The sequence below is a fragment of the Delphinus delphis genome, chromosome 1 (genome assembly GCF_949987515.2).
Source record: "Delphinus delphis chromosome 1, mDelDel1.2, whole genome shotgun sequence".
NCBI classification, from domain to species: Eukaryota; Metazoa; Chordata; class Mammalia; order Artiodactyla; family Delphinidae; genus Delphinus; species Delphinus delphis.
In genome coordinates this window covers 37,433,861-37,454,401 of record NC_082683.1, presented here as the reverse complement: position 1 = coordinate 37,454,401, position 20,541 = coordinate 37,433,861, and the positions used below count along the sequence as shown (strand labels likewise).

The 20,541-nt window shown below is 39.2% G+C and overlaps 1 protein-coding gene and 1 non-coding gene across 5 annotated transcripts in view; both read left to right on the top strand.

The window, feature by feature from the left end:
* Window positions 1–7,289: 7,289 nt before the first annotated feature.
* TRNAG-UCC (transfer RNA glycine (anticodon UCC)) lies at window positions 7,290–7,362 on the top strand. The gene has a single exon. It is a non-coding gene; the product is annotated as a tRNA-Gly (tRNA).
* Window positions 7,363–13,809: 6,447 nt separating this feature from the next.
* IPP (intracisternal A particle-promoted polypeptide) overlaps window positions 13,810–20,541 on the top strand; it is a 39,050-nt gene continuing 32,318 nt past the window's right edge. For all 4 annotated transcript variants that reach the window (XM_060021420.1, XM_060021413.1, XM_060021405.1 and 1 more), the window contains exon 1: window positions 13,810–14,135. In XM_060021420.1, coding sequence (XP_059877403.1) covers window positions 13,844–14,135 — 292 coding nt within the window. In that variant the 5' untranslated portion in view covers window positions 13,810–13,843. The remainder of the gene's footprint in view (window positions 14,136–20,541) is intronic.

The window sequence follows — 20,541 nt, the reverse complement described above, 5'->3', positions numbered from 1 at the left end:
TGCCCTTTATCAGATAGGCAGAGTTCCCTTCTATTCCTAGTTTATTGTGTGTTTTTATCATGAAAAGGTACCTTATGTTTTAAATGGATCATTTTACTTGCTCTGTAGAGAATGGATTGGAATTGAACAAGATCTAAAAGAGGGAGACTGGTTAGGATGCTATTGTGATAATCCAGGTGAGAGATGATGATGGCTTGCAGTTTTCCAGACAAGAAATGATGAAAGAGGGTGGGATAACCCAATGGTAATCAGAATATAACAAGAGATATTGAGAGAATAGGATTGATAGAACCTTGTGACAATTGAATGTGATACTAGGCACAACAGATAATGTTGCAGATCTTCTTTACTAGGCTGGTACAACCATCCCCCAACTGCTGTGGCTGTTGGCTGATAATGGCTCACATCTGCGCTTCTCTTTTTTTTTTTTATTTATTTTTGGCTACATTGGGTCTTCGTTGCTGCGTGCGGGCTTTCTCTAGTTGCAGCAAGCGGGAGCTACTCTTCAATGCGGTGCGCTAGCTTCTCATTGTGGTGGCATCTCTTGTTGCACAGCACAGGCTCTAGGGTGCACGGTCTTCAGTAGTTGCAGCACACAGGCTCAGTAGTTGTGTCAGGTGGGCTCTAGAGTGCAGGCTCAGTAGTTGTGGTGCATGGGCTTAGTTGCTCTGTGGCATGTGGGATCTTCCCGGACCAGGGCTCGAACCCGTGTCCCCTGCATTGGCAGGCGGATTCTTAACCACTGTAGCACCAGGGAAGTCCACATCTGCACTTCTCTTGACAATTGACATTAGCTGTCTCATCCAGAGATGTCTGGAAGGTTAAATGACTTTCATCCCTGTGGAAGCCAATGACTAACTGGTGTGAGAGTTCACCATACCGAAAGGGATTGTATATTATATATTATTATATATATTATATTATAATTATATATTACTAAGATTCTGATCCTTGAACTGCCCAGTGGGAGTGAAAAGCTGCCGCTTTGGCATGATGAATTCAGTTATTAATGGAAACCATATATTAAGCTGTTGAGATCCACTATGATAACTGGTCCCAGAAATTTACCAAGCAATTTGCTGAAGGACTTTGGAGATAATGAAAATACTTGTGGTTAGAAAATAAAGGAAAACAGGACTTCAAAAGTTATGTCAGTTTATGGGGTGTTGGAAATAGTTTATATTTTGATTGTGGCAGGTACATGACTTTATACTTGTGATGGACACGTGAGTGTGCCTTGCACACTTTCAACAACAGGGAACATAATTGACCAAAGCCCTAGCTACTGGACCCAGAAATCCATCACCATATTTGAACCAATGCTACATTTCAATGGGCTATTCTCAGACAACAACTGGGCACAGCAAGGGTACTAAGGCAGGTCTATTGGGGAAAGGTCCTTAGAAGGTCAACTTTAGCTCAAAGATTCCCAAAGGCCTTGCTTACTGATCTTTCCTTAGATTTCCTAGCATTCAAGGACACTCCCAACCTCTTTTCCTTCTCTTTTCACTCAGGATCAGGCTTGCATTGTTATCAGAGAGCTCTCCCACCCTTGCCTGGCTCCCTTCTCATTACTATCACAAGCGTTGTCCTAAAAAAAAAAAAAAAACTCCTTGGACTTCCCTGGTGGTCCAGTGGTTAAGATTCTGCACTTCCAACACAGGGGGCATGGGTTTGATCCCTGACTGGGGAAATTCCACATGTTGCGCACTGCAGAAAAAACAACAAAAAACCTTGTATGTTTAATCTCACATTGGCATCGGCTTTAAGGATAACCTGGACTAGTACAATACATTTGTGAAAACTTAGAATTGTACAGTCAAAAAGAGTGAATTTTATTGTATATAAATTATACCTCAATAAACTTGACTTTTTAAAAAATTGTTGGGCTTCCCTGGTGGCGCAGTAGTTGAGAGTCCACCTGCCGATGCAGGGGACACGGGTTCGTGCCGCGGTCCAGGAGGATCCCACATGCCACGGAGCGGCTGGGCTGTGAGCCATGGTCGCTGAGCCTGAGCGAACGGAGCGTGTGCTCCGCAACAGGAGAGGCCACAACAGTGAGAGGGGCCCGCGTACCACAAAAATAAATAAATAAATAAATAAATAAAAATTAAAAAGTGTTGTTAGTTTTAAACATTTATCAAGAGTAGGTGAGTTATGACTGTTTCTTCTCCACTCCACTTCAACCGTCTGTTTCCAAGATCTCATCCTGGCTCAGGTCGCCACCTAGAACTGCTGAAATTCCACATCTCACAATGACCGCATCCACCTAGCCTTGCAATCTGCTTCCTCAGTTACTCCCCAAATCTGTATGTCCTGGTCTCTCAGGGCTAGTTGGAGACAAAAGTGACATAATGACTAAAGTTTACAACCAATGAGAACAGAAAAGGTGAGAGATCTGGACATAGGGGAGAAGAGTACCTAGGCTAGACAGAGAAACTGGCCTTATTGTCCCCTCCACTGACTGCCAACAGTCAGATCTCTGGGCACACCTAGTTCTTTAAGGACTCAAAAGACTGATGTCAAACAACTTGACTGGGGTTTTATATACAGAAATGTGTGAGAGCCATTTGTCATTCAAAAAAACAAAACAAAACAAATAACAACAAAACTAAACAAATAGAATAATTATTTCACTCAGAAGAAAAGCCAAAGGTCTTCTACTGGCATACAGAGCACTACATGATACTGTTCCTAGCTACCCATCCGCCTTCATATCCTATGAGCCTCTTCCCCCTTGCTAATGTTTCTCTAGTAACAATGGCTTCCTTGTTCCTTAAACATTCTAAGCATATTCTCACCATAGGACCTTTGTGTTTACTTTTCTATCTGCCTAGAATTCTCCTCTACATGGTCTCTCTCTCCAAGCAGGCCTCTGATCAAATGTTATCTTCTTAGAAGGCTGTCCCTGATCACATTGTCTAGAACAGCACTCCCTTCCTCAATATGTCACTCTCTATTCTCTTATCCTTCTTTATTCTTCTTCATAACACTTATCATCCCCTGACATATCATATTTATTCATTTATTTGTTTATTTTCTGCCTCCCCAACTAGCATGTAATCCCACAAAAGCAAGAACTTTGTTTTGTTCACTGCTATATCGCCACGACCTGAAGTGCCAGGCACATTGTGGACCCTCATTAAGCACTGGTTGAATAAATGAGTAAGTGAAGCTCACTATCATGACTCCTTTCTCTTCCTTCCTCAGTTCAGTAAAAATAGAAAATTACCAAGAGGAGAATCTCCGCAAATGGTAGACCTAGGACTTAATCTGGGGGCCTCGAGTATGTTGTCATGCTACACTGAACAAGTTTCTTGTGGCTTCTGAGAAGGACTCTTCTAGTCCATTCAACCACTATCTTATTAACATTCTCAAGGTCCTTGACCGATTTTCTTTTCATAGTACCTACCTAGCAAAACCTTAACCCTAGATCAATTCAAATGGTTGATTTTCTGCATCCAGGCAGGTTGTGGAGCACTGCTGAAGAAAAATCATTCAGCTGGGTAGACTGATGCCACTCTAAATTCATGGTCACTCATTTCAACCAACAAAGACATGGAAGAAAAGTAAGAGGTAATGTTTATTCCTGAAAATGGCATAAATACTTTACATGCATTAACTCATTTCATACTTATAACACCACCATAAGTAGATAGATATTCATTCCATTTTACTAATGAAGAAACTGAAACATAGAGAAGTTAAGTAACTAGCCAAAAGTCACACAGCTAGTAAGAGTCAGAGTCTAAGTTTTCAACTCAGACATTCTGATTTCAGAACCTGAGTTTTTAAGCACTACTGCCAGGAAATTTAACAATGTTTCAGTAGTCAGTTCTACCTCTTTTCTATCTATAACCAACAGGGCTACTTTGTTACCTAACTCCCAGGGGTACTATTCATGCTTACATTATAAGCGATATTTAGACAGAAATTTATAGCCTTAAACCTATATTTTAAAATAAGAAAGACTGAAAAGTCAGGAACTAAGCAAATGAAAAACTTAAACTGATAAAGAAGAAAAGAATAAATTCAATGAAAGCTAAAATAAGGAAATAATAAACATAAAAACAGAAAATAATGAGGTAGGAAACAAAGATAAAGTGGAGAGGATCAACAAAGTCAAAAGTCAGCTCTTTGAAAAGAATAATGAGATTGAGAAACCTGTGGCAGGATTTATCAAGAAAAAAGGTTCGTAAATAAATATGAAAAAGGAGCCATGACTATAGATAATAGCAGAGATTAAAATTTGAGAATATTGTTAACAATGTTGTTGTTTCATTGTCTGTGAATGAATTTGAAATTTTAATTAAATAGAAAAAATTTATAGAAAAATATAAATTAGCAAAATTGCTCAAGAATAAAGAGAAAATGCGATAGAGATTGAAAAAAATCTTTGCACAAAGAAAAAAGCAGATCCATATATTTTTACAGGCAAGTTCAACAGCTTCTATCTTACTCAATTCCAATCTTACTCAGACTCATGTAGAGAAAAAAAAAAAAAGAAAAAGGAAAAACACTCCTAAAACCATGTCAGGGGTTAGTTAGTATAATATTGATACTTAAATCAGAAAAGAGTAGTATAACAAAGGAAAATTAAAGGTTAGGCTCACTCATGAATATTGATGCACATATTCTAAGCAAAGTCTCAGCAGGATTTCCCTGGTGGTTCAATGGTTAAGATTCTGTGCTCCCAATGCAGGGGGCCTGGGTTTGATCCCTGGTCAGGGAACTAGATCTCACATGCATGCTGCAACTAAGAGTCCACATGCCACAACAAAGATCCCAGATGCTGCAACTAAGACCTGGTGCAGCCAAATAAATAAATAAATATATTTTTTAAAAGCGTTAGCAAAGTAAATCCAGCAATGTTAAGTTAATGATAAACACATGAGGACCAAGTGAAATTTGCATCAGAAATGAAGATTATTTTAGCATTAAAAAACCTATTAATGCAATTTAGCACATTAACGGGCTAAAGAAGAAAAATCATATGATCATCTAAACAGGTACAGAATTCATAGCACCACTATTTACAATAGCCAAGACATGCGAGCAACCTAAGTGTCCATCAACAGATGAATGGATAAAGAAGATGTAATATATATTTCAATGGAGTATATATATATTCCATTATATGTATATAAAATATTACTCAGCCATAAAAAAGAATGAAATAATGTCATTTGCAGCAATGTGGATGGACCTAGAAATTATCATACTAAAGTGAAGTCAGTCAGAGAAAGACATATATCACATGATTTTACTTATATGTGAAATCTAAAAAAAAGTGATACAAATGAACTTATTTACAAAAAAGAAACAGACTCATAGACATAGAAAGTAAACTTGTGGTTACCAAAAGGGAAAGGCAGGGGGAGGGATAAATTAGGAGTTTGGAACTAACAGATACACGCTACTATATATCAGATAAATAACAAGGACCTACTGTATAGCACAGGGAACTATATTCAGTATCTCATAATAACCTATAATGGAAAAGAATCTGAAAAAGAATATACATAGAAAGAATCACTTTGCCGTATACCTGAAACTAACACAACATTGTAAATCAACTATACTTCAGTTTTTAAAAAAAGATACAAAAAAGGTGTTTGCTAAAAGGCAATTCATGAAATACTCAGGAGATGCAATAAATTTAGGGATTAAAAGCATAACAAATACCATATGTGTTCAGTATTATCATCGCTATCAGTTGTAGTAGTACTAATTGTAGTAGTTGTAGATGGATTTGAAGGGAACTACCTGATAAAAATAAGCCTACCAAAAAATAACCTACAGCAAACATTATATTTAATAGTAAAATATTATTTAAAATCAGGACCTGTGTAAGGATACTTGATTTATTATTACTTTTTTAAAAAATTAAAACGAATGTTTTCAATTTTTTGGCCACGCCACATGGCATGAGGGATCTTAGTTCCCTGAACAGGGATTGAACCTGAGTCCCCTGCAATGGAAGCGTGCACTTTTAACCACTGGACCACCAGGGAAGTCCCTATTATTACTATTTTTGTTTTATTAATAATTTTAAAGTGCTAACAGTTGCCAGATACTAACTGCTGTATATATGTTAAATTAATCCTTACAACAATGATATGAAGTACAATAATTAGGCATAGTTTAACTTGAGAAATCTGAGTTTCAAGAAAAGTTAAATAGATTGCTTAAGGACTCAGTGGCAGGGCTAGATTTTGTACTTAGGCATTTGGCTCCAAAGTCTATGCATTAATTCCTACACTACTCTGCATCTGCAGTCAACCTCACACTAGAGATCTTAGCTAGCTGAGTAAGACAAGAAAAATAAACATAAAGTATAAGGTTTGGAAAAAAAGAAGCAAAACTGTCATATGTGCAGATGATATGATTATTTACACAGAAAAATCCCAAAGCCCCTATGGATAATTTTTTAATTAATAAGTGAATTAAGTAATGTTGTTGTCCATAAAATCAACACACAGAAGTACCCCAACAAACAAAATGTAATTCTTAAAAAGATATTATTTATAATAGTACAAAGAGAAAGTACTCAGGAATAAAGTTAATAAAAGATATATAAGACCCTTATGAATAAAAATATAAAACTTTAAACTTTTCTAAAATTTAATTTTATTAATGGATAAAAGTATTCAATATTATGAAGGTGTTAATTCTCTCCAAATTGTCCTATAGGTTTATTGAAATATTAATAGAACCTCTCCTTCCCCCCTTGTAGGTATTTGTGTGTGAAACTTGACAGGTTGGTTCTAAAATCTATGTGGAAGAACCAGGTGTTCCAAGAATAGCCAAGACACCACTGAAGAAGAACAAGACAGGGAAACTTATTCTACCAGATATCAAGACCCATTACAAAAGTATAGTAATTAAAGCAGCAGGGCATGTATGAATAGACCAATGTAACTGAATAGAGAACTGATTCCAGCCCAAAAGGAAACATAAAATGGGAAAGAGCTAGCATTGAAGATTAGTGAGGAAATATGAAATATTCAGTAAATAATGTTGTGACAATTAGTTATTCATATGGGGAAAAAAACTGGATCCCTATCCCAATCCACACTCAAAAATTAATTCCTAGTGACTTAAAGAAGTAAATGTGAAAAGAGACATTATAACACTTTTAGAAGAAAATATAATATAATATCTTTATAACATTGGGGAGGAGAAGAATTTCTTAGGCAATATACCAAAAGTGCAAAACATAAATAAATAGACTAATACACTGGTAAAATTATAAATTTTTGTTCATTAAAAGAGACAATGAAGGAAATTCCCTGGTGGTCCAGTGGTTAGGACTCTGTGCTTCCATCGCAGGGGGCACAGGTTCGATCCCTGGTCAGGGAACTAAGATCCCACAAGCCGCACAGTGCGGCCAAAAAAAAAAGAGAGAGATAATGAATAAAAAATTGGCAACATATATAATCAAAAAACATCCTAAATAAGAAACTAAAAATTCAATGGAAAACTGGGCAAAACACATGTATAGCCATTCTACACAAAAGGAAACTTAACTGGTCTATGTATTAGTTTGCTTTGACTGCCATAACAAAATTCCACAGACTGGGTCATTTAAATCAGTGGTCTCTAACCTTTTTGGCACCAGGGACTGGTTTTGTGGAAGACAACTTTTCCACGGGAGTGGGAGGGAAGATGGTTCAGGCAGTAATGCGAGCGATGGGGAGCGGCAGATGAAGCTTTGCTCTTCAGTGCCCACCTCCTGCTGTGCAGCCAGGTTCCTAACAAGCTGTGGACCGGTACCACTCCACGGACCAGGGGTTGCAGACCCTTGGCTTAAACAACAGAAGTTTATTTCTCACAGTTCTGGAGACTGGAAAATCCAAGATCAAGTTGCCAGCCAGGTAGGTTTCATTCTGCGGCTTCTCTCTCTCGGCTTGGTGATAGGCAGCCATCATCTCCCTATGAGCTCTTATGACTGCTTCTTTATGCAAATGGGAGCTAGTTGGCCACCTTTTCACTAGACACTTACATGGCCTTCTATCATGCATGTGTGGGTGGAGTGAGGGAGAGCAAGCATGCTCTGGTGTCTCTTCTTATAAGGGCACTAATCCCATCATGAGGGCCCCATCCTCATGATCTCATCTAATCCTAATTAACTCCCTCAAGCCCCACCTCCAAATATCATCACATTGGGAATTAGGGCTTCAACATACAAGTTGTGGGGGGACAAAATTCAGTCCATAGCAGCTTATAAACATCTTTTTACTGCCTGATTTCATTAATAATCAGGGAATGTAAATTATAATAAAAATAAAATACCATTTTACACTCATCAGATTATACAAAATTGAAACATCTGATGATACTAGGTGTTGGCAAGGATGTGAAGCCAGGCAACTCTCATTTGCTGCTGGTGGAAATGTAAACTGGAAAAATGAGTTTGGAAAAGAAGTATTTTCTAATGAAATTGAAGATGCACATATCCTATGTTCCAGCAGTTCTGCTCCTAGGTATATGCTCTAAGCACCAGTTTTCATATTGCTAGGTGCAATACAATAGTAAATTGTGAAATTAATTTTAGTGGTGCTGAGGTATAATTTTCTGAAAGGTAAACCGAATATAAAATGAATATAAACCTATATTCATAGGAATATAAAATAAACACGTCAAAATGTTATTTATCTCGTTAATTAATTAGTGAGCCAGTAAAATGTTACAGGAAAGTTGTACGAATTTGCTAAGAAACAAGAATATTGAAATGAATCCGCTAACAGAGGCAAAGTGGTTTAATACCCTATAGGTCAATAAAATGTAATGTTTGGGGGTATCTTTTCTTCGACGTGGACAAGAATTATTCTAAATACTACCAGTTTTCTTGTAAAAGATCTTAGTCAACAGAAAGACATCCCTATGCATTCAAATCCTTCCAGTGTCTGCTAGACAATGCCCAGGCTTACACTGAAAAGTAATTTCTTTTGCTCATTTCCAAGTCTTTGACAATTTTTCCTTACAACAGTTCCCTTTCAGCATTTTTTTGGTAATGAAATCAAAAAGAAGCAATAGAAATTTACTGCATTGTTGGTAGTAAATATAAATAAGTGTTGGGGCCCAGGGTAGGTTGCCCCAAAATGTACCTCAATGGCATATTGATCTTTTTTTTAAAATTTATTTTATTTATTTATTTTTGGCCACGTTGGGTCTTCGTTGCTGTAGGTGGGCTTTCTCTAGTTGAGGTGAGCTGGGGCTACTCTTCGCTGCAGTGCGTGGGCTTCTCATCGCGGTGGCTTCTCTTGCTGTGGAGCACCGGCTCTAGGCGCACAGGCTTCAGTAGTTTTGGCATGCAGGCTCAGTAGTTGTGGCTCACGTGCTCTAGAGCACAGGCTCAGTAGTTGTGGTGCATGGGCTTAGCTGCTCTGTGGCATGTGGGATCTTCCCGGACCAGGGCTCAAACCCGTGTCCCCTGCATTGGCAGGCGGATTCTTAACCACTGCACCACCAGGGAAGTCCCAATTTTTTTGAATTAAAGTAACTTAAGAGATGGCCAACGCAAGAGAGACACTCTAACCCTCCTTTCTATCTCCCTGAAAGCAGGAAATCAATCTCTCACGTGAAAGGTGCACTCCCTGCATTTGGAGGTAGAAGGACACTCTTATCTCCAGAGATAGGGAATTCAGGTCAACAAGCCTGTATAAACAAACCTTGTTACTTCCTCCCATTTACTACCCCAAGCCCAAACTGTTTAGATTCTTCGCTAATTGAACTCCCAAAACCTAGTTTCTTTGTCCTGTCAATTCTTCATAAATTGATTGTTTCTCTGTTTAAATATATAAAACCTGTCTGCTTTGGCCACTTCTTAAGCCCCTTTCTATGAGTCCTCCTTGTGAACAACTAAATTTTCTTTTTTTTCCTTTTAAACTGTCTTGTGTCAATTTTATTATTAGTCCAGACACAAGAAATCAAGATGAGTAGAGGGAGAAATTTCTCCCTCCCCAACAAGAGTTTTGTGAAATTTTTGTTTCAGATGTGTATATCTATCTGTGTGGTAGGTATGTGGTATCCGGTTTGATGTAGAATGTTTTTGCTCACTGTGAGCTGGGGTCCGAAAGTTTGAAAGCCATTTTTAAATGTGCCATATTATGAGGTTCAACAGTTTAAATAACTGGACGTTTTGAGTTGTCCCTTCACTCAAAGTAGACATCCACTCATAGCGCGGGGCTCAGTCAGGCAGAGACTCAAAGTGATCTGAGTGAATGGTAAGGAACAGAGAAGCGCCCAGCCCTGCGTGAGGGGTGCGGTGATGTGGGGGTGTTTTTTTGTGTGTGTCTGTGTGTGCGCTACTCACCATCTTTATTGTTTTGAAAAAATCCCATAGTTCTCCTCCTCAGTGACCCACATGCAAATGAGAAGTATGCTGATTTGTAAACCGACCTAGGAAAATGATTTGTTGTAAACTTAAATAACAGTGTTATAGAATTTGTAAGAAAGATTCTTACAAATTAATACACACGAAAAAGAGGAAAATATATTGTACCTAGCAGAAAAAGAAGTGACATATACACCTGCAATTCCTTTCACTGCAGAAATGACTTTGTCCAGATTTTGGGTGTGGGTAACATTGAATTCTACTCTGTGTGTTCCCTCCGTGGGGCAGTCAGGAGCTTGGAAGGATGGATGGGCCTGGAGGTGCAAACTGCAAGCCGTTTAGCCAGCCAGTTGTTGACTTCCTGGGGAGCAGCGTCATAGGCTGCGTGAGGAGAAGAGATCCCGACTCTTTCATTAGCACTGAGGCTCGCTGGCTGCCTGAGACGCCACAAGAATCGAGAGAGGGTAGGCGGCGTGGAAACGGCAAGCCGGCCAGCCCCAGAAGGCGGGAGCTTAAGCTGGCTAAAGGCCATTGCCCGCCGGGAATCAAGCACGAGCCCAGCGCCGCAGCAGCCCGGCACCGAGAGCCGCCGCTCTCCGTGAACGAAAGAGCAGAGCGCACGCGCAAACCCGCCCTGCCAGCGGAGCGGAGAGGCCCCCTCAGCCGGCCGGGCCTCGCCTCAAGCCCTCAACGATCCGCACTGCCCAGTCACCCGCGCCTTGTCACCCCGCCGGGCTTTCCCCGCCCCGTCTGTGCGCTAGCTTATCGCGGCTGCGCACGCAGAGCCTGAGCGGGCGCCAGCGGGAAGGGGAAGCGGCGGGTAAGAAGGGCCTGCGTCCCGGGGGCGCCTATGACGGGATTGGGAATTTTCTCCTCGGCTCTCTCCGGCTCTCGGGATCCTTGAGGAGAGTGCGAGGAGCCTCAGGAACCGGCTTCCTCCTGCCGTTCAGGCGTGCCTCTAATAATCGAAGTGTTTTCGCCCAGAACGTCGTCTAGTCCGGTCCCTTCCTGCCTCTCTTCTCCCCGCCCCCACTGGGGAATCCGAGGCCGAGTTCCGGCCCGTCTGTTGTCACCAGAAGTGTTTGAGATGTCTTCCCTGCCGTTTAGGTAGCACCGGAATGTTTATCTGCCTTTAGTGTCGCGGCAGCTTAGGGGTAGCTCTCCAGGTCCAGCCCCCAAGTCAAGCACAAAGAGCCTCATTTTTTTTGACGCTTGCTAGTCCTGGGATTCTTTCTGACACGCTTTGCTGAATGAAGCAGCTTCCAGATCCTCGCAGCAGTGACTTCGAGGCCACTAAACATAGGTCCTCTTTACTTCCTCTGGGCGTCTCCACCGTTTCCTAAATAATCTGCCTTTCAAGTTTGTGTCTCTTGGGGCACGTCCCTTACATCCGTATGCGATGTCCCTGAATTATGCTCTTTCCTTTTGGAAATAGGGTCATACCACGTGCCGCCTTTTGGAATGAAGTACTCCAGTGGCAGTGGGATAGTATCAGCAGTTACTAAGAAGCGTAGTAGTAATAGAGTAGGATTTCTGCTGTCGGCTGCCAGAGTGAATGGATAATTCAGTAACTTTTTTGTAGCAGGAGGCAGCATTTTAGTTCAGTAGCTGTGCTTGATGCCCTGAAGTTGGGGGCAGAGGAGGTACCTTGTAATTAAACAAACCAGTTGGGTCCAAAATCTGCTGATAGGAAGAAATCTAAAACAGAAGAAAGCCTGACAGCCATGCCATGTTTAATAATATCTGCAGGTCAAATTTCTATGTAGAGACAAATACACTGTTTGCTTTTATATGCCAGTTAAATGTAGTATGTTGACATTTATGTTGATGCTGATGTGAAGTTTTAGCAGCTACCTCGGAACTTTTCAATAAAATTTCTCAATAAGTTAATTCCTAGATAATCGTGATAATCAGCTTAGTTATTTTTACTTTAATAAGTTTGACTGAATGCTATAAATTTAGCCCCCCCTTTTCTTTAACATCAGGTCACACCATTTCTGTCAGTCTTATTACTAATTTTCCTTGATGCCTAAATACCTTAGTCATCTTAGATTTCCCCTGTGCTTCATCTCCATATCTCTTATATTACTGGATCTCATGGTTTCTTTATTCAAAAAGTAACTTGGATTTATCCCTTTGATTCTCATTGTTAAAGCTGGAAGGCTGTTTTCTAAGACTTTGCTACCTCTTAGCTCATCCTCTGAAAGCTCAAATAACAGTTCTGAAACATGACTATTGTCATGTTTATTCTCCATAACCCTGTAAAGGTTCATGTTAAATTGCTATGCTTGGGTTTCAAAGCTCCTTCTCTATATGCACATGATATGATGGGAAAAACCCAGGATTTAGAGTGAGAAGACCTGGGTTTAAATACCAGGACTGTCATTATACTAACTCTGTGACCTTGGGAAACTGAGCTTCAGTTTCCTTCTCTTATTTCAAATAACAATATCTTTTTCTTCCAGCCTCTTAATTATTGTGAGAATTACAATTGGCATAATGTGTGGAAAAGTTATCAGAATTAAACAAAAACAGCCTAAGCTATTATTGTTATTTCTTTGTGCTCATTTATTTCACAAACATTTGAAAACAAGATATGTTAGATACTGGTGCTACAGCTATGAAAGATAGTCCCTAAGGAGTTATCTTTCAGAGAACTTTCAGAGTGTGTGTGTGTTTGTTGTGTCTGTGTGTCTGTGTAGGGAGTAGGGTGGTAAAATGTCTGACAAGGTAGAATGTGATAATATACTGTAAAATAGGTAAGGTTAGGGTGAGCACCAAACCCAGAGGAAAGAGGAACAGGGAAGATTTCCTGGAGGAAAGTAAGTTTGAACAGTCTTGATTTATAACAAAGATCCAGAAAGAAAAGGAGGGGGAAGAGTGCCATGAAAGAGATGTGTTTAGAGAACTGCAAATTGTTAGGTTTTGTTGGAGTATTAAGTTCAAAGGATTATAGGAGGTAGGACTGGATAGGTAGAGGTGAAATTTGGAGGGCTTTGTGTGCTAAGGGAAGTGTACAAATTGAAGGATCTTAAGCAGACAGTTGGCCTGATCACAGTTGTTTTTTGAAAGTTCATTTTGGCTGCCATGTGTGCTTCCTTACTGCAGTGTACAAAAATATCTTTATATCTTTGTGCCTTTCCTCATTTTCTTTACTCCACCCAAAAGGGTTTATGCCCTCTCCTCATATCTTAATACACTGTCACTCAGTGTCCAGTTCAGGTTCCATTTCTGCTGTGAAGCGCCATCTAATTATTTTAGGCCCCATTATTTATTCCCTTCTTTGAAACCCTGTTAGAAATAGTACCACACAATTTAGCCCTTATTTGTTTCATATGTGTTTTTATGTCCCTAAATAGATTGTAAGCTCCTTGAGGATAGGGAATGTTTCATACGTGTATGAATAGAAGACATGTTAAACACAAAAATACATTGTTTGGTCTCTTTGGTTTTTTTTTTTCAGGGATTATGGGCAACAGTCCTTTTAATTAATCTGTCATCATCATGGCTAATGAGGGCTGTGCCAAGGCTGGTGATAGTCCTTTTTCATCAGATAAACATGCTCAACTCATCTTGGCCCAGATCAATAAAATGAGAAATGGACAGCATTTCTGTGATGTGCAGCTGCAAGTTGGAAAGGAAACTTTCAAAGTTCATCGGCTGGTTTTGGCTGCCAGTAGTCCTTATTTTGCAGCTTTGTTCGCTGGAGGAATGAAAGAGTCCTCAAAAGATGTTGTACAGATTCTAGGAATTGAAGCTGGAATCTTTCAAATACTTCTAGATTTCATTTACACAGGTATGTTAAGTGAACTTGTAGCTTTGAGTGAAGAATGATGCAATCACTCACGTTCTGCTATGGGAATATAACTTGATCTAACATATAGAAAGTGATTTAACAATATGTTATTATGAGCCTTCAAAAACTTCATATCGGGACTTGCCTGGTGGTCCAGTTGTTGTTAAGACTTCGCCTTCCACTGTAGGGGGCTCGGGTTCAGTCCCTGGTCGGGGAACTAAGATCCCTGAATGCTGCATGGCATGGCCAAAAAAATCAAAACAAAACAAAAAGTTCATATCTTTTGACCCAGTATTCCTTTTCTGGGAATCCTAAGGAATTAATTAGTGATACAGGCAAATATTTACATTTATTGTAACATTATTTATAATACTATATAATGGAATACAGTTTGATTGTCCCTCAGTAGGTTATATGGTTAAATAAATTATGGTACATGTATATATAATGGAATAATTTTTAGTTCTCACAAATTATATTTGTATATATGTACACACACATATACATTCTCATGGAAGAATGTTTGCAATATATTAAGTGAAAAAAAATCTGGATATAAGTATCACCACAATTTTGTAAAAAAAAAAATTCATTTGTGTATTTGTGCACAGAAAGAGACTAGAATATTTATAAGCGTTTATCTCTAAATGATGGAATACGGAAGATTCTTATTTTTCCCTTTTTTTTGTTTTTTCCTCAATATGTCTATAATCAGCATGTATTAATTTAAACAAACTTTTATTTTTAAAATGTTTTTGAAGAGTTTTAATGACATTATAAAATGTACACAAAAACCATAGTGTAAAATATGTCTTATATGTAACATAAATATACATGGAAAAAAGATTTGAAAGAGATACACTAAAGTATTAATGTTAATATAGGGATTTCCTGGTGGTCCTGTCTTTAGGACTCCACACTTCCCACAAGTCGTGCAGTGCGGCCAAAAAAAAAAAAGTGTATGTGTATGGGAAAATGTGATTTTCATTTTTGTGCTTTTCTGCCTTAAAGTTATTTTGTTTTAGTTTTTTTAAAAGATTTAATTTTTTATTTTATTTTTAGCTGCATTCGGTCTTCGTTGCTGTGCGCTGGCTTTCTCTAGTTGTGGGGAGCAGGAGCTACTCTTCGTTGTGGTGCGTGGGCTTCTCATTGTGGTGGCTTCTCTTGTTGCGGAGCACGGGCTCTAGGCGCGTGGACTTCAGTAGTCGTGGCTCGCGGGCTCTAGAGAGCAGGCTCAGTAGCTGTGGCGCACAGGCTTAGTTGCTCCGTGTCATGTGGGATCTTCCCGGACCAGGGATCGAACCCATGTCCCCTGCATTGTTGACAGGCGGATTCTTAATCACTGCGCCACCAGGGAAGTCCCTAAAGTTTTTTTCTGTAGTGAATATATATTACTCTTATAATCAGGAAAAAATGTTTGAAAACAAAGACTATGTTTGTTTACACTCTAGTTTTGAGAATATACCTTGCTCTTCTTAAAGGACTACTTGGTGGGATATGGCCTGATAAAGTATTGTTTACTTAAAGCATGTTATTTAAACCTGGAAAATGAAACCAGGGCTCTAACCCGTGTCCCCTGTATTGGCAAGCAGATTCTCAACCACTACACCACCACTGAAGTCCCAAGGTGATTTCTTTTCTTTGTGTAGTTTCATATTCCTTTTTGGAAATTTTCAGAAAATAGCTTTTAATTTGCGATTGTAAAAATGATTATCACGTTAAAAAAATAAATTAAAAAAATAAAAATGATTATCTTTTATCTGCTGAAAGCAGTGCAGCTCTGCCTATTGACTAGTGTACAGATTAACATTGAGGGGTTCTTGACCTCACTTTTCTAAGTGACTTATGTGAGCTGATTAAACTATTTCATAAATGCCCCTGCTTCTCTTATTTGCAAAGTATAAATTAATACAGATTAATCCAATGCAATTAGTGTCAACATAAAAACAGAAGAAGTTCCACAAGTTGCTTATTCTGCCTCTGCTGTCTGACGGTAGCAACAAGAGATATCTAGTGAAAGAGAATGTTCATGGCATCATCTCCATATAGCTGATGATTAGCACTTCCATCAAAGGAATAAAAAGTAGCAAAACCTAGAGAAATAAAAGCTACTGAGCATATCTGGGGGATAATAACTTTGTAGAATATTGACATTTAAGGTAAAATTGGTTAACTGTAAAGAACAGCATTTGGCCCCTAGTAAAAGATATAAAATAACAAGACAGGAGTTTATTTTTCCAACAAAAATGAATCCATAGAAGCCATCCCAAGGCTGGTATGGTGGCTTCTTTATGTCATTAGTAGCCTGTTATTCTTCCAACATTTTGCTCCACCATCTATAGCTTGTAGCTTCTAATCTCATGATCAGTGAACTTTAGCCAGTGGAAGGCAGAAGAGGAAAAGGTAAAAGGACCTGCCGGCTGAGTCTATCCCTTTTTAAGCTTTTCTGGTAGCCCTCCCCAATAACTGCTACCTGTATCAAGTTGGCCAAACTCAGTCAAAAATTCACCCCCAGGGCTTCCCTGGTGGCGCAGTGGTTGGGAGTCCGCCTGCTGATGCAGGGGACACAGGTTCGTGCCCCGGTCCGGGAAGATCCCACATGCCACAGAGCGGCTGGGCCCGTGAGCCATGGCCGCTGAGCCTGCGCGTACGGAGCCTGTGCTCTGCAACGGGAGAGGCCACAACAGTGAGAGGCCCGCGTACCGCAAAAAAAAAAAAATTCACCCCCATCTGCAAGGGAGGATGAGAAATTTAATTTTCAGCAGGACACAACTGCCATTCACAACAAAATCAAGGTTCTGTTAGTATGGATTAAATGAAAATGAATATTGGGTATTTATTGGACAGGGAACTTTGTAATCTTTGATACAATTAGTTCTTTAAAAACATGATCTTTGATTTTCATTGTAATAGCATTTCCTTTTTTGGGATGGGGCAGCAAAACCTGTTACTCTATTAATCTCTCCTCTGGACATTTCTTTAAATTAATTAATTAATTATGGCTGTGTTGGGTCTTCTTTGCTGGCACAGGCTATTCTCTAGTTGCGGTGAGCGGGGGCCACTCTTCACCACGGTACGCAGGCTTCTCACGGCGGTGGCTTCTCTTGTTGCGGAGCACGGGCTCTAGGCGTGCGGGCTTCAGTAGCTGTGGCACGTGGGCTCAGTAGTTGTGGCTTGTGGGCTCTAGACCACAGGCTCAGTAGTTGTGGCGCATGGGTTTAGTTGCTCCGTGGCATGTGGGATCTTCCCAGACCAGGGCTCGAGCCTGTGTCCCCTGCATTGGCAGGCAGATTCCCAACCACTGCGCCACCAGGGAAGTCCTCCTCTGGACATTCTTTATTAACCGATCACAATTCTAATAGGTCTTAACAGATTCTTCTCACCATAGATTTTTACGCACTTCACTTAAAATCAGATGACCTGGGTTTGTGATCTAGCTCTGCCACTAACTAGCTGTGTGATACAAAGCATTTCATTTAACTTTAGTCAATTATTCATTCATTCTTTCAATATATATGTGAATATATTTTTTGAGCTAGGCACTGGGGATATGATAGTAAACAAGACAGGTGTGGCCTGTGCCTTTACAGAGTTTTATAGGTAATGTAAAGTAGGTACTTAAAAAATAGAAATGAGCTTGTGAGAGCCTCATTCTCCTTATTCATAAACTGGGGATAGTAGCACTTTTTAATTCATGTGAAGGTTAGATGAGATAAATTTTAATAAATGTAAAAATACTTTTGTTTTTAAACCCTCAGAAAGTATATTTAGATTTCATAAGGTGAAGGTCATACTGCTGGGGTAGAGCTAGAATTTTATTTTATTTATTTATTTTTAACATCTTTTTTGGAGTATAATTGCTTTACAGTGTTGTGTTAGTTTCTGCTGTATAACAAAGTGAATCAGCTATATGTATACTTATATCCCCATATCCCCTCCGTCTTGCATCTCCCTCCCACCCTCCCTATCCCACCCCTCTAGGTGGTCATAAAGCCCTGAGCTTATCTCCCCGTCAGATGCAGTTGCTTCCCACCAGCTATCTATTTTACATTTGGTAGTGTATATATGTCAATGCTACTCTCTCACTTTGTCCCAGTTTACCCTTCCCCCGCCCCGTGTCCTCAAGAGTCCATTCTCTACATCTGCATCTTTATTCCTGTCCTGCCCCTAGGTTCATGAGAACCTTTTTTTTCCTTTTTTTAGGGTCCATGTATATGTATTAGCATATGGTATTTGTTTTTCTCTTTCTGACTTACTTCACTGTATGACAGACTCTAGGTCCATCCACCTCACTACAAATAACTCAATTTCGTTTCTTTTTATGGCTGAGTAATATTCCATTGTATATATGTGCCACATCTTCTTTATCCATTCATCTGTCAATGGACACTTAGGTTGCTTCCATGTCCTGGCTATTGTAACTAGTGCTGCAATGAATATTGTGGTACATATCTCTTTTTGAATTATGGTTTTCTCAGGGTATATGCCCAGTAGTGGGATTGCTGGGTCATATGGTAGTTCTGTTTTTAGTTTTATAAAGAACCTCCATACTGTTCTCCATAGTGGCTGTATCAATTTACATTCCCACCAACAGTGCAAGAGGGTTCCCTTTTCTCCACACCCTCTCCAGCATTTATTGTTTGTAGATTTTTGATGATGGCCATTCTGACCAGTGTGAGGTGATACCTCACTGTGGTTTTGATTTGCATTTCTCTAATGATTAGTGATGTTGAGCATCCTTTCATGTGTTTGTTGGCAATCTGTATAACTTCTCTGGAGAAATGTCTATTTAGGTCTTCCGCCCATTTTTGGATTGGGTTGGTTTTTTTTTGATATTGAGCTCCATGAGCTGCTTGTATATTTTGGAGATTAATCCTTTGTCAATTGCTTCGCTTGCAAATATTTTCTCCCATTCTGAGGGTTGCCTTTCTGTCTTGTGTCAGGTTTCCTTTGCTGTGCAAAAGCTTTTAAGATTCATTAGGTCCCATTTGTTTATTTTTGTTTTTATTTCCATTTCTCTAGGAGGTGGATCAAAAAGGATCTTGCTGTGATTTATGTCATAGAGTGTTCTGCCTATGTTTTCCTCTAAGAGTTATATAGTGTCTGGCCTTACATTTAAGTCTTTAATCCATTTTGAGTTTATTTTTGTGTATGGTGTTAGGAAATGTTCTAATTTCATTCTTTTACATGTAGCTTACTGTTTTATTTTTATTTTTTAATTTTATTGAAGTATAGTTGATTTACGATGTTGTATTAATTTCTGCCATACAGCAGATATTGATAGTTCCCTGTGCTATACAGTAGGACCTTGTTTTTCCATTCTGTATATAATAGTTTGCATCTGCTAATCCCAAACTCCCAACCCATCCCTCCCCCACCCCCCACCCCCTTGGCAACCACAAATCTGTTCTCTATGTCTGTGAGTCTGTTTCTGTTTTGTAGGTAAGTTCATTTGTGTCATATTTTAGATTTCACACATAAGTGATATCATATGGTATGTCTTTCTCTTTCTGACTGAGTATGATAATCTGTAGGTCCATCCATGTTGCTGCAAATGAAATTTTTAAATTATTTTTTATTTTTATTTATTTATCTATTTATTTTTGGCCTCGAGGCATGAAGGATATTAGTTCCACGACCAGGGATCAAACCCGTGCTCCTTGCAGTGGAAGCAGAGAGTCTTAACCACTGGACTGCCAGGGAAGTCCCTGTTTCTTTTTTTTTTTTTTATGATGAATAGTATTCCATTGTATATCTATCCATTCATCTGTCAGTGGACATTTAGGTTGTTTTCAGGTCTTGGCTATTGTGAATAGTGCTGCCATGAACAAAGGGGTACTTGTATCTTTTTGAATTATAGGTTTGTCCCAATATATGCCCAGGAGTGGAATTGCTGGATCATATGGCAGCTCTATTTTTAGTTTTTTGAGGAACCTGCATACTGTTTTCCATAGTGGCTGCACCAACTTATGTTCCCATCAACAGCGTAGGAAGGTTCCTTTTCCTCCACACTCTCTCCAACCTTTGTTATTTGTAGAATTTTTTATGATGGCCATTCAGACTGGTATGAGGTGGTACCTCATTGTAGTTTTGATTTGCATTTCTCTAATAATTAGCAATGTTGAGCATCTTTTTATGTGCCTGATGGCTATCTGTATGTCTTCTTTGGAGAAATGTCTATTTAGGTCTTCTGCCAATTTTTCAATTGGGTTGTTAGTTTTTTTGTTGCTATAAAAGTGCTTTTAATAATCTGTAAAGCCTTATTAAGCTGTAGGGCATTCTTTTTAGTACTTTCAAGTAACTCTTGGTTTCATCCAGTAGCAGTCATTCAGTTACCTTCCATCATAACCCATGATCTTATCTTCTCCAAATTTGTAGTGAATTCTCATTTCATTCAATTAAGTCT